This window comes from Myodes glareolus, chromosome 9 (assembly GCF_982192425.1).
Source record: "Myodes glareolus chromosome 9, mMyoGla1.1, whole genome shotgun sequence".
Classification (NCBI taxonomy): Eukaryota; Metazoa; Chordata; class Mammalia; order Rodentia; family Cricetidae; genus Myodes; species Myodes glareolus.
This window is the reverse complement of record NC_142034.1, coordinates 93,597,900-93,623,675: the sequence shown is the minus strand read 5'-3', so window position 1 is coordinate 93,623,675 and position 25,776 is coordinate 93,597,900. Positions and strand designations below refer to the sequence as shown.

At 48.0% G+C, this 25,776-nt stretch overlaps 1 protein-coding gene and 1 long non-coding RNA gene across 5 annotated transcripts in view; one reads left to right on the top strand and one right to left on the bottom strand.

Moving 5' to 3' along the window:
• The first annotated feature begins 20 nt into the window (after positions 1-20).
• Positions 21-9,084, top strand: LOC148121026 (uncharacterized). Its single transcript, XR_015738910.1, has 3 exons — positions 21-1,315; positions 2,784-2,930; positions 6,268-9,084. It is a non-coding gene; the product is annotated as an uncharacterized LOC148121026 (long non-coding RNA).
• Rab11fip3 (RAB11 family interacting protein 3) overlaps positions 4,227-25,776 on the bottom strand; it is an 83,717-nt gene continuing 62,167 nt past the window's right edge. For 2 of the 4 annotated variants that reach the window (XM_087910735.1, XM_087910736.1), the window contains 9 exons: positions 24,333-24,368; positions 19,849-19,942; positions 12,789-12,892; positions 9,191-9,331; positions 7,568-7,649; positions 6,753-6,890; positions 6,416-6,571; positions 6,139-6,279; positions 4,227-6,048 (listed from right to left, as the gene is read on the bottom strand). In XM_087910735.1, the coding sequence (XP_087766861.1) occupies positions 5,935-6,048; positions 6,139-6,279; positions 6,416-6,571; positions 6,753-6,890; positions 7,568-7,649; positions 9,191-9,331; positions 12,789-12,892; positions 19,849-19,942; positions 24,333-24,368 (1,006 nt within the window). In that variant the 3' untranslated portion in view covers positions 4,227-5,934. The remainder of the gene's footprint in view (positions 6,049-6,138; positions 6,280-6,415; positions 6,572-6,752; positions 6,891-7,567; positions 7,650-9,190; positions 9,332-12,788; positions 12,893-19,848; positions 19,943-24,332; positions 24,369-25,776) is intronic. The other 2 variants (XM_087910737.1, XM_087910738.1) reach the window with 1 other exon arrangement.

Sequence of the window (25,776 nt, the reverse complement as noted above, 5' to 3'; positions counted from 1 at the left end):
AACTACAGCTCCCACAGGGCAGAGCGACGCCGCTCAAGGCACGCCGGGAGTTGTAGTCCACGGACGACTCTACTCCCTGCGCTCTTTCCCTAAGATCTCGTCTTCCCAACGCGGCAGGTGCCGCTCTGTCCACCGATTCAGGTAGCAGCCCCATGACAATTTAATAAGGTGCGTAGGATCCGGGGAGATAATGGACTACAGCTCCCAGGATTCTCTGCGAGGGACTTCAGCTCTAGTGGCCGTCTTCGCCGCCTGAGACTCACTGCGCCAGGGGGCAATGTTGGTAGTCTCGGTAACGGTTGTACAAGGTCCCAGGTGGTTATCTGCGACGTTGGGTCAGAAGGTGATCCAGACCAGCCTGGCTACATGAAGTGCTCTCCACCTCTCCCAACCCTTGCAGTGACTTCTGGCTTCTGTCCCAGTGGTCTGAAACGGTAATCGTGCTGGACTTACTCACGTGTGCCATATAGGCACATCTCTTTTCCTAGAGAAACACTGGCATCTAATGGAGACGTCTTCCCAGGTCCTAGGAGTGATGTTCTCAAGAAGCCCCAAGGTATTTCCCTTTAGGACCCTTTGGCTACCAGAAGTAACTGAATTACTCCTAGCTACTTGTCCTTTGTAACCCAAAGATGCGCTAAGAATCAAGCTGCAGAGGAGAACGTACATAGCAAAGGGAAACCAAAAAGAAGTCCGTGGGATGTTCTGCACTCTGGATATTGTATGAGAGATTGGGTGACATTTGCCCCAGGACCCAGAAAGCCTGAGCCTAGCTCAGTAGGGCCTACAGGTACTTAGTCATGTTTCTGGGAAATCATTCATGCCCTAGAAGTCAGCAAGCTAAAGAGAGGCCATTGAACTCAAGATGCTGTGTGGGGACACCTGTCCAAATGTGGGAGACCCCACATTCTGGCAACACTGGAACAGAATCTGGCATCTGAATACTTCGAGAGAAGCAGTGGGGTTGAACCCACTGACAGGGTGGTCAAGTTACTGCTAACTCAGCAATGAGCAGTCACTCTATGGCCTCCTTGGTGAGTCAGGCATGAAGACAAGAAAATAGACAAGGGGCAAGATGGATCATTCATCCAGAAGCCTGACTAGACTGACATCAGTAGGTGAGCCTCATGGTTGAGTCAGAGGAATGGCCAAGGTGGATCCAGGACAAACTCTGCAGCATCTCTGGTCACTACGGATCATCCTTAGTGCATGAGGCACCCTGCAGATCACACAGCAGGAGACTTTGGATCATCCCAGGTTGTTGGCTGAGCCCTGATCAATGCTAATGTAGTATGGGCCAAAAGATAGAACCCTGGTGAGTGATTAGACAACAGACAGCTTGTCAGAGTCAAGAAGGGCAGGAACACTTCTGCAGGGACAGAAGCCACAGATCAGCCCGTGTCTTGAGCAGATGGAACCCCACGTTGTTCTGGGATTTAGGGACATAGCAGTAAAGTAAAAAGGACCTACTTTGGGTATAGGTGCCTAGTCTTACTCGGGAAGTGGAGAAAGGAGGGTCACAAATACAAAGTTGGCCTGGGCTAGGAAATAAGTTCAAGGCCAGCATGATCAATAGGCTTTGTCTCAAAAAGTAGAGGGGTGAGACATGATGATTAATGCCTGTAACCACATCACTTGCACTAAGGCAGAAGCAGGCAGATCTCTAAGTTTGAAGCCAGCCAGGACTAAAAAGAGATTCTGTGTGTGTGTGTGTGGGGGGGGGGCTGTGGAACATACCTATGATTACCAAAGGAGGTTGGGGGCCATCCTCAGTTACATAGTGAGTTTGAGGACAATCTAAATCACACAAAGACCCTGTCTCCATAAAAAACCAAAAAGGTATAATTATAAAGGAGCACTCTGCAGATATAATTCAGTGAGAGTGCTTGCTTAGCACGTATAAAACCCTAAGCCTAGTGAAAGACTCAGAAGCTATTAGAGAATCAAAAGTCCCCAATAGATGAGTACCCAGGAATCTTCATGTGCTTAGGAATGACTGGCAGCTCAGCCAGTCTGGTCTAAAACTTAAGTTTCTCTGACTTCCATGAGTGATATATGACATAAATCGGAACACTAACCTCACAGTAAACATAAATGGAGGTTCCTGGCTAAAAGTCCTACTGTGCTCTGGGTTTCTTCTAGGTTCCAAAATGCCAGCAAGTTCAGGGCAGATATGTCTAGGCAGCTGTCCTTGTTTCTAACTAGTTTGTAAAGCTCCTTCCTGGGTTCACCAATAGTGGGTGTGCCCTGGGGTGGTTAGAGAGACCAATGTCAATTTCAGTTTGCAGAAGCCAAGCTCCATTTATGCTGATATTTTATTTTGTTTTGTTTTTTGTTTTTTTGAGACAGGGTTTCTGTGTCCTGGAACTAGCTCAACAGGCTGGCCTTGAACTCACAGATATCCACCTGCCTCTGCCTCAGAAGTGCTGGGATTAAGAAGTGCAACAGTACTCCTGGCTTTGTTTTGTTTCTTTGAGACACAGTTTCTCTGTGTAATAGACCTAGCTGTCCTGGAACTCACTTTGTAGACCAAGCTGGTCTCAACTCACACAGATCTGCCTGCCTCTGCCTCCAAGGTGTTTGTTTCTAAAATTTATTTATTATGTATGTAGTGTTCTGTCTGCATGTATGCTGGTAGGCCAGAAGAGGGCGCCAGATTTCATTACAGATAGTTGTGAGCCACCATGTGGTTGCTGGGAATTGAACTCAGGACCTCTGGAAGAACAGTACTCTTAATCCCCAAGCCACCTCTCCAGCCACCCTGTTTATGCTGTTTTTAACAGATAACTGACCAACACTGGAAGATAAGAGCGAATTCAGGAGCCAGCTGGAGAAAGTATCTGCCTTGGGAAGAGAGTTCTGGTTGCTGCAGGACCAAAATTTGGCAAGCCCCAATGGCCACTCCCTCTATACCCCCCCTACCATCAGAGGTATAGTGAGGAACCTGCTAGGGGTTACCAACTTCGGGAATTATCCTTTAGGCATTGGGCTCTTTACAAGAAACTCTTGGGCAGCTCTTTCTGGAATGTTTCTTTTTCTTTTTTCCTTCCTTCCTTCCTTCCTTTCTTTTTTTTTTTGAGACAGGGTTTCTCTGTATGTTCTAGAACTCACTTTGTAGACCAGGCTGACCTCGAACTCATGCTGGGATTAAAGGCGTGTGCCACCACCATCCTGAGTGGAATGTTTCTAATAACAACTCATTTTAACTGTGTGATCCCTTTCCACTATATCCCAAATGGGGAACTGTCTTTCTGGGCTTCATTGTCTTCAGACTCTTCCACTGGGGATTGACTAGACCATGCTTAATTGGAAACCAAGTTGCGGAGCTGCAAGGCTGTGGTGATATCCTCCTCATTTCCAGCTTCTCCTAGGGCCTTGCTGGTACCAACCAAATGCCCGTAGTTTGCTGCTCTGGTGATACCTGTCAGTACTTCCAGAGCCACCCCAAGTCTTCAGAACTTCTTCAGCCCTTCAGACTGACTTTCGAGTCACACTTGCCCTCTGGCTTTTGCCTATTCTCTTCCCTGCTTTGGTGTTCTGTGCTGGCTTCTCCTGGGGCTGCTCCTCCTCCCACTCTTTAAGGCTCTGAATATTTCATCCTTGAACACACTACACAGCGGTTCCTCTCAGACATAGGATGTGTAGCCCAGTGTTAAGAGCACTGTGCTGGAGATTTGTGATATCCGCACCAATACTTCCCCCTCTGCCCATTTGCCAACCTCACCTGAGGATCACTGTGGTCCTCTTGGGTTGTATTCAGGGCACAGTCCTACCAGTAAGGGGTTGTTGGAGGTCACTGGGACTTTGCCTTTAGAAATGACTCTCAGGCCGGGTGGTGGTGGCGGCAGCGCACGCCTTTAATCCCAGCACTCGGGAGGCAGAGGCAGGTGGATCTCTGTGAGTTTGAGGCCAGCCTGGTCTACAAGCACTAGTTCCAGGACAGGCCCCAAAGTCACAGAGAAACCCTGTCTCAAAAAAAAACAAAAAACAAAAAAAACAAAAAAAAAAAAAGAAAGAAATGACTTTCAGTAGAGCTACCTACTTTAGGATTCAGACTTTGCCCAGGAAGTAGCCCATCCTAGAGTGCTGATCAAGGCAGAGAACCAAGTGTCTCCCGTGGTCTGTACTTAAATGACCAATGTCACCTCCCTAGAAACCTTAGGGAAACAAAGGCCAGGCCCATAATCACCCACCCTGCCACCCCTATGGAGAAAGGAGCCAGCCTCTGTGTGCGGTAACAGCTTTAATCTGTCATGGCTGACACATGGGACAGGATCCTGCTGGTCCCCCATCCTTCCATGCCCTGGAGAAAGAGCTACTTCTCAGGGAGCTGAAGCAGAAGCTGTGAGCAAGCTGGTAATGGGTGTGTTTCCCAGTGTCTCCCGGAGACCTGGGTTTACAGTGAGAACCGCAGGGCAGACAGCAGAGAAGGCCACCAGCCCTTACACAGGACTTGGACCTGGGCACAGAAAGGCAGGGCTCCAGTATTGATATATTATACATATATATATATATATATATTTCATATGTATACACAGATAGTTTTCTCTCTGGAAAGTATTAAAAAATTGATCAACCTTCAGTCTATAAAAAATACCTACTCTACATGATAGAAAAATCTCTCCTCCAAGTTTACACTGATTTACACACAAGGCTTTCCCCAAAATGTACAATACGAGGCAATATCTTAAACCGTAGTGTAGAAGGTAGGTGTGAGGGAGGGGTAGGCAGTGAAGGGATGCAGGGCAGCATGTGTGGGCACAAGCGTACATACATTCACACTGTGTGCACACTCATGCATGCGCACACGCACACACACACACACACACGCACGCACACTCACACAGCCTATGGTGTGGTCTCACACGGTGTGCCCAGACTCCCGGCTAGTGCTCAGGTTCAGGCCTGAGCTGCACTTGGAGTGGTGCAAGGGCAAGCAGCAAGCCTTCCTCTGCCTCTGGGTCTATGCAGAGCCTCGTCCACCTACCCACCAGCAAAATGACTCCTGGGGGGACACCCAAGGATTTTAAGTCAAAAGCAGAGAAGGAAACTTTGTCCCAGAGGCCTAGACTACTGTCTGGGAAATGTCAACTTATCCCAAGGCAGTTGGTCAGCCTGAGGAGGTGTGGGTCCAGGAGCCAGGGTAGGCCACACCTGAGGAGAAGCAGCACCTGCACCTGGGGTGTTCACCAGTCCAGGAAGTAAGTTCCACAGTCAGCATGAACTAGCTGCCCCAGCCCCACGAGGACCAGAGCTGACGAGTGACTGTAGCGAGGGTCTGGTCAGAGAATGGCTGTGTGGCTTGGAGGCCCTGGGTCCAAAGGTGAATGGAAGCCCATCTGGTAGGAGAAGGCCTGAGCAGCACAGGAGAATAGGTGGCCTGTGGCTCCGGACCAGACCCAACGGATGTCATCTTTGCCTGTCTTTCATAACTACTCCGTCTATGTCCAACTTATGGATCCTCAGCTTGCATACCATGTGGGAATGGCCAGGCTTGGGTGGCACCATGTCAACATGAGTGAGAGGCAGCAACTGAGGTGAGGGTTCATTTTCTACCTCTCTTCCTAACAGGGTGCACAGCAGGAAGAGGGGTGTGCCAGAGCCATTGAGGGGCCCATCCCTGCCTGAGAGACTATCCTCCACATATTTGTATTCTGCTGAGCAGACATGGGTGTTGCTGGCTAGGTGAGCTTGTGGTGGGAGGCCCTGGCTTCCTGATATCCAGGGAGCCCAGCCTCACTCCTCACCTGCTGTGGACTTCCCTTTCTTCCTTAGTACTGCCCTCTGCAGCCCTTATCTTTACTCTCCCAGTCCAGCTGCACGAGGGCTCCTGGTACACTCTCTAGGCTTGGTAAGCTGTAGGACCTGCTGGTCGGCTTGGCCACTCTGGGGTGCTGTGGAGTCTATACTCAGCCCAAACTGGGCTAAGATGTCCTACTTGACCTCTAGAATGGATGGGTTAGTCTCCAGGATGGCCACAATAATCCTGTCAATGTAGTCCTGCAGGCGGAAATTGATCTCCTCTTGCTTCTGGATCGCTTCCATGAGCTGCAGTAAAGCAAAGAGTCAGTAAAGGGAGACCAAGAGACATGTGCAGCAAAAACAGGCCTAGGAGTATACAAAGGCAGGACAAGGTACCTCATCTCGGGAGACAGAGCTGATCTCTGCAGCCAGTGACTCAGAGAAGGATGTGGAGAAGAGGCTCTTGGCACCCTGGATGCTGAGGGTGATGATCTGCCCATTTAGCTCATCATTTTGCTCCTTCAGGTTGCGGTTGTCCTAGGGGACATGGCAGTGTCACACTGGGCTACACCCCTTGCTGGGACAAGGACCTGCCAGGAAGGACTCCGGCTTGGTGCCCCCTCGCATGCCAGCCTCCCAGAAGCCTGAAGGTGGGTGGAAAGGCAGAGCATACCTGTTTAAGCCTGCGGACCTCCTGCTCGAGCTCGCTCTCCCGTGCACGGCTGTTATATTCCTGCAGGCCCAGGCTGCTGCTGCGGCCCCGTCGTTGCTCCACCTCAAGTCTGAGGAGCTGCAGATGTTCTAGCTGCTTGCGGAGGTCCTCGATCAGCTATGAGGCAACCATAACCACTAGCTGGTCTGACCACCCTCTCCTGGGAGGGTGCTGACTTGTGCTCCAAGAGGCTGCTGCCCACAGTGTCAGTAAACAAAAGGGGTTCCTGGCCTCCACCAGGGAGCAGGCAACATCAGACAATATGGGAACATGGGAAGGGACACATGGCCCTGCTCACCTCCTGAGTTGCTTCCTTGTCTCTCTGGAATTGGTGCCGCTCATGGCTCAACCTGTCCCCCATCTTCCTTTTATTCTCCTGTTCTTCACTGAGTCGCTGTGTCAACTCTTCAATCTCATCCAACATCTTCTGCTTCTCCTGTAAAAACAGGCACCAGCATAGACAGGTAGTGGCACCGCTTTACCGGTACATGCAGCCTAACTCAATGGCCTATGCTCTAGACCATCCAGTGACATTGTGGTTCCCACTCTGTTCACGGTAGGACTGTCTGTGATTTACGGTCATTCTGTCAAAGCTGCCCTGCCTTTGGGTCAGAGGACCATATGACCATGATCTAGCCCAGTATCCATGGGGCACTTCTATCCTGTTCCTCCTCTGGTTTATAGGAGTCAGAGTCTAGGTAGGCTGGAAATATTCTGGTTTCAGACCTTCCCATAGGCACTCTTATGAGGGTACCTGGAGGGTGGCCTCTCAGTTAAAACTAGAAAAGAAGTTAACAGTACTGCCTCTGCCTGTTGGTGTGCAAAACTGTCTTCCCGTCAACTCAGACATGAGTAGACAGTGTGGGTTCTGGGTCTGCAGATCCTAGGTCTGTGGGAGAGCAGAAAGGCTGGGCGGGATCAAATGTCTAACAGCAGCTCCTTCATATTTGAGCACAGCAGGGACAAGTGTTGCCAACCTGCCCCTGCCTCCCTTTCGGAAGGCCATGGCTTTATGTCCTGGCTCCATAGTGTGTGGATGTGTCAGGCACAGGGTAGAGGACAGCATTTATTCTAGGCAGGACCTTCCCCACAAGTGCCAAGCCAACAGCTTACCTCTTCCAGGCGCTCGATGTTGGCCTTCAGACAAGGTGTGCAGGACCGCAGCTCGCTGTTCTCCTCATCCAGCTGCTGCAACCTGGGACACAAGGACAGGTGAGGATCTGTTCTCCCTAACTTGTGCCCCCACAGGACAAGGGAAGCCTACCTCTAGAGAAATACTCACTGGGAGTTGTTTTGTGAACTACAATAATCCCAAATGCCACCACCCAGCTTTTTTGTTGTCTGTTTTTGTCTTTTGAGACAGAGTATTATGAGGCCCAGTTTGGCCTCAATCTTCCTGTGTAGATATGGATGACCCTGAATTACTGATTCTCTTGCTTCTATCTCTTAAATGCTGGGAGCACAGGTGTGTGTTGCCTTGCACTGACCACAGTGGCTTTAAAGGCACTTTGGATTTAGGAAATTTAGGTTTATGCACACCTTTAATCCCACCACTCAGGAAGCAGGCAGATATCTGTGAGTTCAAGGCCAGCCTGGTCTACAGAGCAAAATTCTAGGATAGGCTCCAAAATTGCACAGAGAAACCCTGTCTCGAAAAATCAAACAAATAAACAAACAAACAAAAAAGGGAAAGCAAGGCTGTGGACACTGCAGAGCCTCTGTTTTTCCTTGGTAGGACATCACAACCCATACCCATACACTGATAATCAAATCAAGGCACACATTCCACTAAATCCTAGGACTTCGCACATTATCCTTATGTCTTTTATATTTCTATCCCATGGTCTGTGTTTCACCCAGATTATCATATTGTGGTAGTCTTGGACATATGTTCTGCAGGATGTGCCTCAAACTAGTTTTTGGTATTTAGACTTGGGGGGATGTGCTTAGGAAAAATTCTATAGTGAGGTCCTTGTCACACTTCCCCGACACCCAGTACCATCATGGGTCACTTGATTAAGCTGTGTCTGCTAGGTATATATCTGTTGGTCCCTTAGTTTACACCCCAAGAGAAGAATCCTACACAAGCTCCTGGAGGGGTGTATGCAGACACTATTTAGTATTTCTCTGGAAGCTGGAAGCAAGACTCTTGCCTTCTATCTACAGACTGACTGTGTGGCTGGGGACTCCTGCCCATCTCATTTACACCATGGCTATCCTCCCATGGGATTGTTACCATTGCCATTTGCAGCTCTGGTCACTGGAAGCTCTTTCAGTTGGTTCCAGTATCCCTATGGCACAAATCCAGTATGTAAGTGTATATGGGTATTTCGGTTATCAGTTTCTCCTGGAGTGTGACTGTTAATGTATCAAACACCCATGGTATCAGTTCCAAGTGAACACAAAAGTCATTCTACCAAATTCTCTTAAAATAAAAGCTGATGTTTTGGGAGGGGGGGATGAGGTGTCTTTCCTAGGCTGGCCTTATGTTCAACTGAACCTGAGTTTAATACCCAGAACCCACATGGTAGGCAACAACCATTTCCTACAAGCTGTCCTTTTAACTTTCCCACTTGTACATGCATACACAAACACATAATAAATTACTATAATTTTAAATTAAAAAGGAAGTTTTCAGCGTCTTTCCATATGAGTAGCCCTTGTTCTGTCATGAAGCTTCTCCTTCTGCCTCCCAGGGAGACTGGATTTCTGTGTCTGCTCCGGAGCTTTGCTCACCTGGCCTGCAGGTTCTCGATCTCAATGCTCTTCTCACGTTCCATCTTACACAGGAGCTCCTTCTGCTTCCTGGTCTCTTCCAGGACCCTCTCCTGGGCTCTGAGTTCCTGCTCCTTTAGCTGCTCTTCCAGGGCATTGGCTCTAAGGGCAAAGGGGAGGAGATATGCATATCTGTAAAGTAGACCAAGTTTGTTCTGAGCCATTGTGCACTGACCAGGTAGCAGCTGTCCTAGGGAGGCCACTACAAACTCAGACAAGTGAGGTCTGAAAGAAAGAGCCAAAAAGTGCTGGGGTCTGAGGGCCACAGGGTCCTGTAGAAAGCAAGTGTGACAGCAAGTCCGTGCTGTTGAGGCAAGTGCAGACTTCAGTGCCTCTTCCCACCTTCCTGGAGAAGACAGAAATGGCCATTGGTAATCAATCTCTGAGGGAAATACTGCCAGCCCCTCCCGCAGCTGTGAAAAAAGCCATAGCCCCAGTGTGCACACCTTAGCTCCTTTTTGGTATATGAGAATGAAGACCAGGGAAGAGCACCAAACAGCATAGGGTTTTATAGCACACACGAAGAAACGTATCATACAGGTGCCTACAGCTTGGACAGTCCCAGGTCTGGGGCTGTGAGAAAGTAAGAACGGCATGCTGAGGGGGGACAGACTAAAAAATAACTCTTAAAGCCAGGGGTAGTGGTGCACACCTTTAATTCCAGCAGAGAAAGGCAGGTCCTTGAGTTCAAGGCCAGTGTGGCCTATAGAACAAGTTCCAGGACAGCCAGGGATACACAGAGAAACCCTGTCTCAAAACAACAACAACAAAAAACCCCAACTCTTAGAAATGTCAGGGGGTGCGACTCAGAAGTAGAGTGCCTGCTCAGTATACACAGACCCCAGGCTGACTCCAGCGAGGGGCAGAGTGATATGCTTAGAGATTAGGAAAATGAAGATTAAATTTTGGGGGTATCTATTATGACCAAAGGAAGTTAAGGCTGATGAGAAAAGAGGAGACTATAGACAGAGCCTTAGGATTCTCCTGGTGGGCTGGCAAGATGGCCTGGCAGGTAAGGGAGATTGCCATCAAGCCTAACTACCTGAACTTGAGTCCCAGAGACAACAGGGTGGAAAGAAAGAACCAACTGCCTCAGTCTACACACACACACACACACACACACACACACACACACACACTCTCACACACACACACACACACTCCTCAGAGTTAAAAACTGACAATCAATGCTCAGCACAGAAACCTTTTGGTCACTTGGAGACAGGCAGGGAATTTGAAGAACAGCAGCACGGGCTCCATCTAGGCACATTCAGAGCACGTCTCCAGGGCTCCACCTCCCAAGTGCTGGGATTACAGGCTAACAACCCCAGACTTGGCTCCTTTTCCTTTCTTTTTTAAAGATTTGTGTGCATGTGTGTTCTGCTTGCAAGTATGCAAGTGTGCACATGTGTGCTTTGTGCTCACGAGGTAAGACATGCTGGCACTGAAGTCGTAGACAGCTGTGAGACGCAGGTGCTGGGAACTGAACTCAAGTCCTCTGCAAGTCTCCAGCTCCTTGGTTTCTTTTCATTTCTTCTCCCTCTCCTTGTTTTTTTTTTTAATATTTATTTATCTATTTATTTATTATGTATACAATATTCTGTCTGTGTATATGCCTGCAGGCCAGAAGAGGGCACCAGACCTCATTACAGATGATTGTGGTTGCCAGGAATTGAACTCAGGACCTTTGGAAGAGCAGGCAATGCTCTTAACCTCTAGCCATCTCTCCAGCGCCCCCCCCCCTCCTTGTTTTTTGAAACAGGGTGTTACTCTGTAGCTCAGGCTGGTTTCAATTTACCATCTTCCTGCCTCTTCTCTTTTGCTCTATGCAGACAGCAATGGCGCCTCATTTCTCTCACGTGAGACCACACATCTGGTCTTCATGTTCAGTTTACTTTGTGGCTAAGCCACTTGAAAAGGCTGAGGTCTGCAGAGGTCAAGCCCTGCACAGGACCCCCTTACCCATTCCTCTAGACAGCACTCTGCCCTCAGCTGCATGGCCCCTACTGCTGTCCTCTGACCCTGGACAACCATGTAAAGCACTGACTCCATTTCCTCATCTGCCTCCCAGTTACTGAAGGATGAGTGAGGGGAGCAAGAGCCTCGAGAGCCTCAAGACAGGACCAATGTCAAGGTTGGAATGTTTCCCTCAGGGCAGGCTCTCAGAAATGGAGTCATCAGAGGCTCCCATACTATGAATTAATTGGCTGCAGATGGACCAAGTGCTTAAGAAACTGACCTATAGCCTTAATCCCAGAACTTGGGAGGCAGAGGCAGGTGGATCTCTTCGAGGCCAGTTTGGTCTACAAAATGAGTTTCAGGAGAGCCAAGGATACACAGAGAAACCCTGTCTCAAAAAACCACACCAAAGCAAAACCAAGGAAAGCCAGGACACGGATGCATGAAGGTTCTGGGTGCGGTGATGCCCGCCACTCTGTGGATCTGTCTTGACTCAGACGCATACAGCACATGCTCCACTGCTGAGCCACTCTCCACACGGATTTATTTATTGCTTATCATTTGAAAGATTTATTTTATTTTTATTTTATGTGGGTGTTCTGACTGCATGAATATTTGTGGACCACATGTGTACAGTGTCTGTGGAGGCCAAAAGAAGTAACAGACAGTTATGGGCTGCCATGCAAGTTCTGGGAATCAAACCTGGATCCCCTCAGCTGCTGAGCCATCTCTCCAACACCTTGTTTAAAAATTTTAAATTCTGTGTGTGTGCACACGAGTGCATGCATGTGTTGTGTGTGCGTAAGGAAGGAGAAGAACACTTCGGCTATCATCCTGTCCACTTCTTGTGGCGCTCACTGATTAAGTTGTACTGGCTGCCAGCAAGTCCCAAGGATCCTCCTGTTTCTACCTCCTCAAGAGATGGCTCAGAGGTGAAGAGCACTAGTTGCTCTTCCAGAGGTACTGAGTTCAATTCCCAGCAATCACATGGTGGCTCACAACCATCTGTGATAAGATTTGGTGCCCTCTTCTGTACAGAACACTATATACATAACAAATAAATCTTTAAAAAAAAAAAGTGTACGCCCTCATGCCTAGCATTCACATGGATTGCGGACATAATCCAGGTCCCTGTTTGCCAAGGCAAGCACTTGACTGACTGAGCTATCCCCCTAGTACTATTTCATACAGCTTAGGTTGGTCTTGGACACACTATACAGTCAAGAATAACCTTGAACTAACAACACTCCTGTACTTCCCAAGTATTTGGATTGTGCATATGCATCAAAATGGTCAGTTCTCTGTTTTATGTTTACTTCTGGTGGATAGAACTGTCTTGCTTGCATGCAGGCACGTAGTGCCTTTGTTCTCTTTTCTGGGCCCTACCGTCTATAATCGCGTGGCAGTATCTGCCAGGGTAGACTATTCAGGTCAGAGCTTCAGATCAACTTGCTGCAGTCCTCTGGCCATGCCTGGCACTCACCCAGCACCTGAGTGGATGGATAGTATGAAGTAGGAGCGAGTTCTCTGCAGGAAAAGCATACACAGGGGAGAGTGACGCTGTGATGCTCTGGCGGGGCCAGGCCATGGCCGCACTCACCTGTGCACCAGCTGGAGGTTCTCTTGCCTCAGCCTGCCATGCTGCTCCCCGGCAGCTGCACTATCCTTCTCCAGCTCTGACACACGCCTCTCCAGGAAGACAACCTAGGCAAAGAGATAAATGCTTGAGGAACAAGCAGAAAGAGGCAGAAGCTGTGCCCCAAGGGAGCATCTGGGAGCCAGCGTGGGAACTCCCACCCACCTGCTGGGCGGGAGTAGAGCTCATCCTTACAGACTATCTCATAAACCCACAATGTGCAGCCCCGCACTGTGACAGGGTCACAGTCAACTGAACAGAACAAGACAAATGTCATTGAGAAATTTGAGCTCTAAAGGATATCAAGATTACCTTCTGGTTTGTGCATGGGATCATGAGGCTCACCCAGACACACATTACATGTGAGAATCAACTGACAGATAAAACACACAGAGAAAGCCCAGATGTCTGGGGACAGTAGGGACAGAAAGGGCCATGTCTCAGTCTTTTCCTCCTTTAGGGGAGAATGTACTACGAGGAAGGATTTAGCCTCAGAATACAATGTAAGACCCTGAAGATCTGAGAAGGGGAGACCGCAAAGGTAAGGCTGGGAGCAGTGAGAGGTGAAGCGTGGCAGAGAAGAGGCCTGGTAGAAACAGGAGCAGCCAAGGCAGGTTCGGGGGGAGGGGGCAGGTAGGGTGTCGACAAAGTGGGCACAGGTGACTGAAGGCAGAGCACAGAAGTCAGATGGCTAGGAAAACCTAAGTGGAAATCGTGAGTACAGTGTGAGGAAAGGCAGGTGTACAGGCAAGTGCGGTACGGTACAGAGGAAGTAAGGGAGCTGGAAGATGGGTGAGATAAGGTGCAAGGGAAGGCAAAGCCAGGCACGGACGCCTGGCAGGTACAGGAAGAACCACATAGGGCCGCTGCTGCCACCCTTCCTAGACTCAGGCTGGCCCTTAGCAAAGGGCCACAGTGAGGCTTCAGGTCAGGCTGTGGCAATATACAAAAGGCAAGCCCATGGTGGAGTTTGAGATGAGAATGCACTAAGGGCTCAAGGAATATTCCAGTATTCATACTGGAATAGCTGGTGTGATGGCCATTCTTGTTTGCCAGTCTGACTATATCTGAAATGAACTACAACCCAAGGAGTTGAGCCCACCTGGGAGTCCCAGCCTAAGAGGGAGTCAGCAGTTAAACTTGGGATGGGGACGTGTGAAAGGACCCTACTGGAGCTGAGGACTTGGGACCCTCAGGTTCTCAAGGATTTCTCACCCGAGGAAGTCATTCTTTCCCACCCCAACACTCAGCAGGAGATGTACTCCCACCCCAACACTCTGAAATACTGTTGATTATGCCTTTGACTGAAGAAATTAATCCTTCACTGTCTGCTAAACCAGCAGCGATTTTGTCTCAAGGAGATGCCAGGCAACACAGCACTGATGTTCCTTATGGCTGACCAATAGCTGCCTCTAGACCCATAACTAGACTTAAAGCTAAGCTGGCTCTAGAGGGGGGGTAGGAAGTGTAGTCCACGAGGAGGGGCACCACACTACTAAAGAGCTTAATGACCTTACTAACTCATTCAAGCAGAAGTCTGGAGAATATGTGTGGGAATGGATTTTATTTATTTTTGTATTTTCAGGACAGAGTTTCTCTGTATAGCCATGACTGTCCTAAAACTATTTTTATAGAGCAGGCTGGCTTCAAACTCACAGAGATCTGCAGAGCTCTGCCTCCTGAGTGCGGGGTTTACAGTGTGTGCCACTATCACCTGGCAAGGAAATGTTTTTTTTTTTTTTAAAAAAAATTTTATTTATTTATTATGTATACAACATTCTGCCTCCATGTATGCCTGCAGGCCAGAAGAGGGCACCAGATCTCACCACGGATGGTTGTGAGCCACCATGTGGTTGCTAGGAATTGAACTCAGGACCTCTGGAAGAGCAGCCAGTGCTCTTAATCACTGAGTCATCTCTCCAGCCCAAGAGAATGGGTTTTAAGAGTATGGGATAATGGTGGAAGGAACAAGAAACTAGATCAGGTTGAGGTTACAGATACGGGACCACTGAGTGGAGATTCTTGGTTTAATATAGAAGCTCCCACAGTTAAAAAAGGTGTCAAAAGTTTTTTTGAATGGTTGGCTGAAACATTTGGCAAAAGATGGCTTGCTGACAAGGAGTTGGAGATGCTGATACCCTTGGCTTAGTGTTGACAAAGGGACTTAGGCTCAGGGAAATGGCGATGCTGGAGTGGGCACTGTGTAAACCTAAGCCTTCACAATGGGAAGGCCCAGGAGACATGCCCTTCACTAGCTGTACATGATGAAGAATGGTGAGGGGCACCAGCACATTTGAAGAGCTTTGTTGTCGCCCTTCTCCTTGTGCCAGACCTTAGCTTGGAAGAAAGAAATACAAAGGGTTTAACTGGGCCTGGAAGTAGCAAGGGCTAGGTGGCAACACTGAATTGCCAAAGGCAGGGTGATCTAGTTATTGTAATGGTCAGCACAAACAAAGGAACTTTTATGGTGGCATGACTCACATAGGAACCTTTGGTACTGGCTAATCAATCAAAATGTTCCCAGGCATGAAACAGATAAGAAGCTTACTGCACTTTTGTTTGATCTGTATAAGCAGAAAAATTCTCAAAGGAAAGAAAGGCTATATTGGATCATGACAAAGGGGAATCTAGGCCTGTGAACCAATTGCCAGACTTGAGCCAGTTTGCAGATCCAGAACCCCTTGAATGAAGGGATGGCCAGGTCCTCTGAGGAAGGATGTTGATAAAATACGTAAGAGTTTTACTGTTAGTCTTTCTCCAGTCCTTCCCCAGAGGGTCCTGCAGCCTCTCCCAAGGAGAACTGTACACTGGGGGAAAGGTAACAATCAGACTTTCTGGGGTCCGTTGGACACTGGTTCTGAGTTGATGTGGATTCCAGGAGACCCCAAGAAACATTGTTGGGCCTCCGGTTAGAGAAGGAGTTTATGGAGGTCAGGTGATTAATGGAGCTTTTCTATAGTCTGACTCATAGTAGGTCCAGGTCCTGGACTGATCCTGTGGTTATTATATGATCAGCAGAGCCTGAAACCCTTAAGCCAAGAGGCTAAAAAAGGAAGTCATTAGGAGGGATGATTGATCTAGATTACCAAGGGGAAACTGAATTGCTTCTCCACAATGGAGGTAAAAAAGATTATGTGTGGAGTGTGGGTGATTCTTTAGGGCACCTGTCTCTTGGTGCTACCATGTCCTAGGAATAAAATCAATGCGAAACTGTAACAGCCTAATCCAGACAGGATGGCAAAGGACACAGACTCTTTAGGAGTGAAGATGTGGGCCACTCCTCCAGGAAAAGAGTCAAGATCTACTAAAGTTGCTTACTGAGGGTGGAAGAGATACAGAATGAGTAGCCAAGGAAGGTAGTTATAAATACTAGCTCAGGGCACATGTCCAGTTGCAGAAACAAGGATTATAATTAACATTAGTATTTCTATCCTATTTTGTTAAGAATGTGGTTATACAGATATTTATGTTTTCCTTCCTCAATTTCTGTTTCTTTACCATGAAATATAACATCAACTAGGAGGTGATGGCCCATGCCTTAAATCCCAGCACTTAGGAGGCAGAGGCAGGTGAATCTCTATGAGTTTGAGGCCTGTCTGGTCTACAAAGTGAGTTCCAGGACAGCCAGAGCTGTTACACAGAGAAACCCTGTCTCAACAAAAGAAAACAAACAAATAAAAAAATAACATCAATTAAGAGAATATCAAAGCTGGGAGGTAGTGGCATACACCTTTAATCACAGCACTATGGAGGCAGAGGCAGGTGGATCTCTGCGAGTTCAAGGCTAACCTGGTCTACAGGCTTCATTCCCAAACAGCTAGACACACACACACACACACACACACACACTGCCCCCAGATGGGGATTTTTTTCTTAATTAAAGCATTTGAAGTGGGAAGACCCAAATTTAATCTGGGTCACACCTTCTGCTGGCAGCCTCCGTAAGGACATGGAAGAAGGAAGCTTGTTCTTTGCCTGCTCGTTCCCAATCTCGCTTGCAAGTCCATCCCTTCACTGGAATCAGAGCCCACTTTTTTGGGATTCTGGCTTATTCTAAGATCCAGCCTTGTGGACTGAACTACCCACTGGATTTTTGGACCTTCCTTTGGTAGACGGCCATTGCTGGACTAGCTGGACCACAGACTAAACTATTCTAATGAGAGGGAGAGAATCCTAAGTTCTGTTTCCTTGTAGAACCCTCACGGCTGCTCCAGTGCCATGCCTGCTTGCCTGCTACGATGGTGATGGGCTCCTATCCCTCTGGAACTGTAACTCCAAATCAACTCTTTCTTCTGTAAGTTGCTTTGGTCATGGTATCTTATCACAGTAATAGTGTCAGGTCTAAAAGAAACTCAGGACAAATGGCTAACTGGTTCCTACTAGCATAGCGAAGCATCTGCGAGACTCCAGGCTCCCTCAGTACCTGTGGCTCCTCTCAGCTCTCCACCCCCCCCCCCACCAACCCTACCCTAAAATTCTCCAGCTTTTCATTCCTATGTAACTCATTTTGGTCATGAACTCTCTTGCCCTCTTGGCTTTCTCCAGACCCCCTCTCTCATGCCTCTCTCTTCTCTCCCCCTCCTGAAATGGACCGCTTTAGTCAGCTGGTCATGTTCACTACTTTCTCTCCTGCTCTGGAGTCTTCCAAAGGCCTCTGGCCATGCTTTCCCCCTTATATCTATAATAAAAACTTTCTCCTCAACCATTGGAGCAGTCAGATCCTTATTTCATTCCAGTAGAAAAATAACTAAGGCAGAAGCTGGTATCAGGAGTGGGCTACTTCTGTCTCAGCCTGACCATGCTGCTTTTGGGAAGAATGTCAGACATTGGGACTCAGAAAGGGTTGAATGCTACAGATGGAGTTTAACCACCCATCCCTAGGAGGACCTGGGAAGACAGCAATGCTGAGAGCAATGTGGACTATGGAGGCCTGGAAAAGAGGGAAAGAATATTAGTAAGTGGGCTAGAGACCATTCTTATGGTATTTTAACAAAGAATGTGGCCGCCTTTAACCCATATCCCAAGACTCTGCCTAAAACTAAACTGAAAACTAATTAATTATTTTGGCAGAGGAGATGTCAAGATGGCTTAATACTGACTCCACTGTGTGGTTGTTAGCTATCACCTTTATGCAGGTCTACAGTGGGGCAAAAAGAAATGCAAAACGTACAGTTTGAAGAAGAAAAGAAAACCAGGAAACTTAACATTAGAGCCAGGGTTTGTGCTGAAAGAGATAGAGAGGCCTGATGAGAAATGGAATAAAGGAGGGGTGCCTCAGGGCAAGACCCCCCCACCCCAGCTGTGCTTCCCCTTGACAAAATGAAATGCTGGAGGACTTTTCTGCTACAAAGCAACAAGAAATGTGCCGTACTGGAGGGGACCAGATTCCATCCCAACTCCGTGTGGTTCTGTCTTTAGTCATGAAGAGTACATGAGTGAAGAATTAGGGACTCTTGCTCCAAGGTTAAAGACCGCAGCTGAGGTCAGGCATGTGGCAGGGAAACTGAAAGTAAAGCCTTAGAGACCCTGGGATGTTGAGATGCCAAAGCCATGAGATGTCTGCCCGGGAGAGCTGCATCCAGGGGGCAGAACCAGCCCAAGAGAGAGAAGTGTGTTGCAGTCAGGAAGGTTGGGAGGATGGCGTCATCTAAACTCTTTGACACTGGACATGAAGCTACAGGATTTGGAGGTTGCCCTGCTAGATTTTGGTCTTGCTTTGGTTTAGTATTCCCCATTGTGCCCCTATTGCTCTATTCTGGAATGGTAATATATTCTATGCTACTGCATGCTAGAAATATGTGATTTCCTTTTTGTGTTTATATGGGTTGTAATTAAGAGATTACAGATGGGCAGTGGTGGTGTATGCCTTTAATCCTAACACTCAGGAGGCAGAGGCAGACAGATGTTTGTGCATTTGAGGCCAGCCTGATCTACATATCGAGTTCCAGGACAGCCAAGGCTACACAGAGAAACCCTGTGTGGAAGAGGGAGAGAGAGGGAACGAGAGGAGAGAAAGGACAGAGGGGGAGAGGAAGGGGGAGAGAGAAGAAAGATATTACCTTGAGGCTCAGAGAGTCTTTGAACTTTTAAATTGGGTTAAGACTGTTAAAGATGATGGGATGTTGGAAGACGGACTAAATGCATTTTCTATTATGGTATGGCCACAAAACTATGGGTCCAAGGAGTGAAATGTGGGTTTGAATGAGAATGGCCTCCATAGGCTTGTATATTTGAGTAGTTGGTCCCCAGCTGAAGGAACTGCTTGGGAAGGATGGGGGTGTGGTCTTGTTGAAGGAGGTGTATCCCTGAGGCAGATACTGAGTTTCCAAAAGCCCCACCCACTTCCAGTTAGCTCACTCTGCCTCATGGTTGTGTCTCAAGATGTGAGTTCTTAGTTTCTGCTCCAGTATCATGCCAGCCTGCCTGCTGCCATGTTCCCAGTCACCTGAGACTATAAGTTCCAAGTAAACTATCTCTGGTGTCACCGGCTTGGTACTCCCCTGAAATGACTCATATAAAGGAACTTGGGACAATCTCATACAGTAACTAGTGGCAATCTGTTGAGATAGTTCACTGGGCCCTTGCTACCAAACCTCACAACCTGAGTTCTGTCCCTGAAACCCATACGGTTGAAGGAGAGGACCACCTATAACTGACACACATGTGTGTGGTATTAGTGTAACCACACACATATACAACAATAAATAAATATAAATATAAAACAAAAAATTATGGCTCTTGTTTGGGTCTACTCCTTGTGGCTTGCTCTGCCCAAATGCTATGAAATGCCTCTCTTATATGACATAGGCATTTGAGGGAGCCAAGGCTGAAAAGAGGATTTAAATAACCAGATGACACCATTGCCACTTCCACTAAGCTGTAGCAACAATATTCCTCAAGTGCCCAGAAGAGACCATGTGTTCCCAAGCACCACCACCACCTCACAGAGCACCAGGAAAGGCCTCAGCTCCTGTAGCATCTCTATGACACTGCCTATCACCTCTTCTCAACTCTCAGCACCTACCTTGTCAGCAATATCCTCCTCTGGGCACTCCACAGGCTCGGGGGGAGGGTCCTCCAGGGCATCCATGGTCAGGGTACCCGACTGATGCAGATACCTACAGAAAAGAACCAATAGCAGAGGGAAGAATGGAAAAACCCAAAAGATAAACTCTTCAAACAAGAGTACTTCCAAGTCCCTCTGAAAGGCAGGCATCAGCCTCATGGAGCACATGCCATCCCCAGCTCCTGGGGCCACCGTTCTTCTTATCGCTGCACCAAGAAGGGGCGTCCCTGGGCCAATCAGCATTACCAAGGGGCCGGGAACAAGAAGATTGTGCTCCGTAGCTTGAGTCCTCCCTGCACTCTTTGGAACCTGTCAGCTCAACCTTTCCCCCTGCCAGCAGAGGGGACAACAGGGTACTTTGGACCAGGGTGCAATAAAACACATCATTCCTCAGCATGATATGAAATAATCTCAAATCCACTAGAGGTTCATCAAATATTAATTTAGGATCTTGACTCCTGCATAGTATACCTACATGTGTCTGATTTTTTTTTTCTTTTGATATGAGATCTTTTTTTTTTTTTTTTTTTTTTTTTGTCTCAAGACAGGGTTTCTCTGTGCAACTACCCTAACTATCCTGGAACTCATTTTGTAGACCAGGCTGGCTCCAAACTCACAGAGATCTGCCTGCCACCACTGCCCAGCCGAGATTAGGTCGTCCTTGATATATATGTAACACAGACTGGCCTCAGGTCTTCCTGCTTTAGCAGGCTGATTCCTATGGGACAATGTGCCCAGATCTACATATATTTTATTTTTGTTCTGAGACACATCTTGTTGTGTTTGTTGGTTAGCCTGGAATTTGCCATGTAGACCAGGATGGCCTCAAATGCTGAGATCCACTTGCCTCTGCTGGATTAAAGGTGTGCACCACCATAACCAGCTTCTACCTACATCTTTTTTTTAGATTTATTTATCTATTATATATACAGTGTTCTGCCTGCATGTATGTCTGTTGGCCAGAAGAGGGCACCAGATCTCATTACAGATGGTTGTGAGCCCCTATGTGGTTGCTGGGAATTGAACTCAGGACCTTTGGAAGAGCAGGCAGTGCTCTTAACCGCTGAGCCATCTCTCCAGCCCCTTCTACCTATATTCTTAACACTTAGTTTCCATTGTGCTCTCTGTGGTACTAAAAGTTAGGGGTCCTGTGGGGATTGTGAACCCCAAAAGTCACTCAGGTCAAACCTTGAGTCACAGGTGGAGCTCAGTACAGGATGACTAGGGAAGAAGAACCCAGGTGCAGTCCTCTGGGGCACCAGTGCCAGCGGTCAAAGCTGCTGACTGGAACCTGAAGTCTCAAGGAACCATAAGGATCTGTCATTTTGCTCTTGGCAGCGGCCACTCCTCAGCTGCAGATGTCCGGGTAGGTGAACTTGCTCATCTGTGCTAAGTCTAATTTAGCAGCAGTTCATACGCCTTTCAGGGCACTGGACAGAAGTGGCAGCAAAGCTGTGTGTTCAGTCTGTCCCACACTTGGGGTCAGGCTCTAAACTTGATGGCCTGATGCTCAGATCGATGTGACCTTAAGAGAGCATTCAAGCTCACTGAGCCTTCTCTTAGGAAACGGGGAAACAATCTGTAGGCAAGTAAGGGGTTTCAGTGAGTTTTTAACAAGAGTATTTTATAGGCAGCTTTGGTAAGGATTCCACAGACTGAGGATTCAACTGTGGCATTTCTCTTTATCAGTGAATGAAGTTATTTCCTTTCTCACTAGCTGAGCTTGTACATTTCCTTTTCCTTTTTTTTTCTTCCCCTCATGAATATTTTAGGGGGAAAAGGAAGCAAACTCCTCTACCCTGGGAACAAAAGCTCATGCACACTGGGAGAGCCATTTACTTCTGGAGCCTGCTCTATGTTTCCTCAAATTCTCAAAAGGCTGTTTGCTGACCAGCACTATGTTCTCAGTCAGTCACTGCTTTTCAATAGAAACTTGACCCCAAATTCATGCCACTCCCTGGAAAGGAAACTGCCCATCCGAGACCCTAGAGGCCACCCTGTGCAGCGGCCAAAGCCTGGGCCTAGCTCAGGATAAGGGAACATGCTGTCCCTACGCACCCAGGATGTGGCCCCTTGGTAAAGCTCAGGTTGTCTAGTTTGGGGAGTGTGGCTTATTTAATCCCCACCAAGAAGAGGGGTTCTTCCTTCAACTCCACTCAAGAATCCCCACAAGGAGGGACTGTGGGTAACAAGAGGAACATGAGGCTCTGGGACTCCCCAGAACCATATTTTACCCAAGGGGTAGAAATAACATCCCTGCTGTGAATTCCACTGGGCCAGTTCTGTCCAGGGAGAGGGCCATAAGCAAGGACAGCCAGGTCACAGAGTCACAGCTGGACACTGCAAAAAGGCCCAGACATTCTGCAACATGAATTACAGGACAGCCATCCTGTATTTCCTGAGAATTATAGGAACAGAATTAAGGGCACGAGGGCAGCGGATTAAAATCTGCATGTATGCTTTGACATTCTTCAGGTACACTACAGGATGTACTTTTGATTCATAAATTAACTATGAACATGAAGGCTGAGTTTCGATGCAAAAAAAAAATACACCTGACAAGAAAAACAAATTCTCAGAGACTATTTCAAAGGATCAAACTGCACTTGTCAGCCTTCTCAGTCATGAGATTCCTCTGACCCTTTGGAGAGATTTTCTCTAGACACAGAGTCTGACAGCTGCCCCTGGCCATGTCAGGATCTTAGCAAGGGAGGCTGAGCTCTCTGATAGTTCCTCTGGCCACTGCTTGTTCGAGAGAATGTGAGCAGGATGGCCAAGTCATTCCTGTGGAACTGTAGCTAAGTATAGTTGGGTGGCTATATAGTTGGGTGGTTTCTATCGGCTCAGTGCCCCTCTTGAAGAGGCAACAACCAGAGAAGGTCAAGTGCAGATACAGTCTGTTTCCCGCAGGCCCCAAGCTGTCAGGAAGCCACTGCTTCAGGATGAGGGGATACAAAGGCACAGAAAGACAGTTCTACTGGAGGTGCTAGTAGTAAGCCTCTAGGTGAGGGGTTCACCTTTACTTTGCTCCTCATTACTTGTGAGAAAGGGGGCCTGCAACAAGACTCATGAAATTTATCTTTTTCTTTTTTACATGGCTTTGGGAATTGAACCCAAGGCCCATACATGCTAGGGATACACCCTACATTCCCAGAACTTCTTAAAAAATTTGAGATACAAGCTAAGTTGGATCTCCTGCCTCAGCTTCCCAAGTAATTGTGAATACAGGCCTGCAGCACCAGAATGAACTAAAAGTCTCTTTAGAAGCAAAGAAAACATCTTCAAAGCTTCCACAGAGAGAAAAGTCATGAAGAAACAAAGAAGTTTGATTTATCAGCAACTTCAATACCAAAGGCTGTGACCAATGACTACAGAAAAATCTAAGGAAAATTCACAACCTTGCCTCAAACCAACCAAAGGACACTCCTACCTAAGTTCTCAAATTTTACCCCATTCTTTCCCTTCTCAGGAAGCTCACAGAAAGATATGTAAAATAAAAAGAGGTAAGACAGGAGAAGGCTGGGGCAGGGAGCTGGCTGACCCAATCTCTGAAACAGAATACACAGGGTGTGGGTGTGGGGGGCATGCAAGGACCCTAGTTGGAAAGCCAGGCGACACCCTGTACAAAACAGCAGGGGTGCTCCCCCATGGCCCCAGGAGAGGGCCGGGCAGTGAGGACAGGCTGAGATTCGGGAGACAGCGATGAGCATAACGATGGCCACTGACTCAGAGCAGCAGCCTGTGGTAGGGAGGAAACACCACCACCTGAGCCTGGCCCAGCGGAGGCTGTCAGCATCTTAGACTTGAACCCTCATTTCGTGAAGCCTCCAGGAGCCAACTGGAGGGCAGAAGCATAACTCACCTTTTATACCAGGAAGTCGACAGCAGCCAAACTCCAAAAAACAGAAGCTGGCTTTTAAAACTCTAGGTGGTGGTGGCTCATGTCTTTAATCCTAGCAATCGGGAGGCAGAGACAGGTGGATCTCTGAGTTTAAGGACAGCCTGGTCTACAGAGTGAATTCCAGGACAGACAGGCTACACAGAAGTCCTGTCTTGAAAAGCAAAATAAAACAAAACAAAAAACGAAAACCTAAAGCAAAAAAAAAAAAAAAAAAAAAAAAAAACCTAACAAGTCACTGGGCAGGCAGCCACCCAGTCTAAGAGACCGACTCCTAGAGCAGACAGACACACAGAAACTGCGGTCCATTCCCATTCCAGCCCTTACAGGGAATATGAGAGGACAGAGGGAACATCAGAAACTACTATCAGCCCCAGGTCCAGGTCTAAACCCACGGCCCTAGAAATGCCTTCCATAACCTCTCCTCTCAATTGCTTTCTATCAAACCATGAACTATAACTTGAAAGTTTGAATTAAAAAAAATCAGAAACTATGACTATCAGAACATTTCATAATTTTCACAAGTTATCGAGGCTCTGCCTACCTTGCCACCTTCCTGCTGGAGAGCCGCTTGGCTGGGCTGTGCAAAAACCAAACAAACAGGAAAATAGTGTCAGGGAGCAGACCGAAGGACAAGAGGAAACAGGAAGCTTGGGTTGGGGAGATAGCAGAGCACAGGCATGCAGCCCCTTGCCCCAGACAAGTCGCATGCACAGAATGCCCACCCTGCGTGCACGACACCCTTTGTAAAGGTCTTCATCAGGTCTCATCATTTTATTCCTACGACCTCAGAAGAAACCAAGCAGGACTACAGTACCCAACCAAGCCCCCTGCCTAAATCCACCAGCTGACAGCACCTGGGTCCACATCACTGGCTACTGTCATGTCCCCAAATGCTTCTGAAGCCATTATCCCAGTTGACTGGCTATCACACAGGCCCTCCTATATGATAGCAGAGCCTGTAATCATTTTTGCTTGGGTCCTGACACTTCAATGTCCAAATATCTGTAGGGTAAGAATTTAGACACCCTTCCTGGAGCCACCCCAGAGCAATAACACAGACCAGCTCCAGCAGCAAGAGCCAGCCCAACATGCCTCTTCCAGCTCTGGGGCCAATCAGAGCATGGCCTTCCTCCTGAATTTGTGGGCCCAAGGAAGATACAACTGTGTCCAGGAACAAGAACCACCTGTCTTAGCTCACAGTGGACTCGCCAGCCTCCTTTCCCTCTTCCAAGGGCAGGCAGGCAGGCTGGCCATCTACTTGGAGAGTCATTCCCTTATCACTTCAGCTGGTCTCAAACTCACCCCCTGTGGTGGCTCTGGGGAGTAGACGGCTGGGATTCATTTTCATTTGTGATGCTACATTCTGCCAATAGAGGGCACTGAAGAGATGGTGCTAATAGCATAGCACCTAAAGAGAAACGTGGCACCATTTCCACTGGGTTGCTGGCTGCTGAAGGGCTCAGATCTTTTCCTGGGTGGGTAGTGGGATTCGGATCCCTTGGGTGGTGTTTGCTATTTGTGACTCCTCAGAGCTCTTGTCATGCACTGGTGTTCCTACCACCACAGCTGGGTCCCTCTGCCTACTGGATGGCTCCCTCTCCTGGCCGGACTCCTGACTAGCACTATATATTTTAGTACAAATCTGCTTGTATCTTTGGATCATGGACACTCCTGGCACAGTAAGAACAGACTGCTCTGTCTACCTATCAGCCTTGGCACCAGCAAATCCTGCAACAGTTTACAATTCTGAAGATAGATCTCTGCGTAAATCAGACAGCTCGGTTTCTATAAAGTGCATAGTTTTTACAGATACTCCAAGGTACCTGAAGAACACAACACTACAGGAATGCTGTGACCTACTGGGCAAACGCCTGCGACATAATGTAAACCCTGATGCTTCACAGTGAGTTCACGAAGTGTATCCTGCGGGAATCCATGCAGGCCAGGAGGCACAATTCAGCTCTCTCACTAGCATTGGGGTGCTA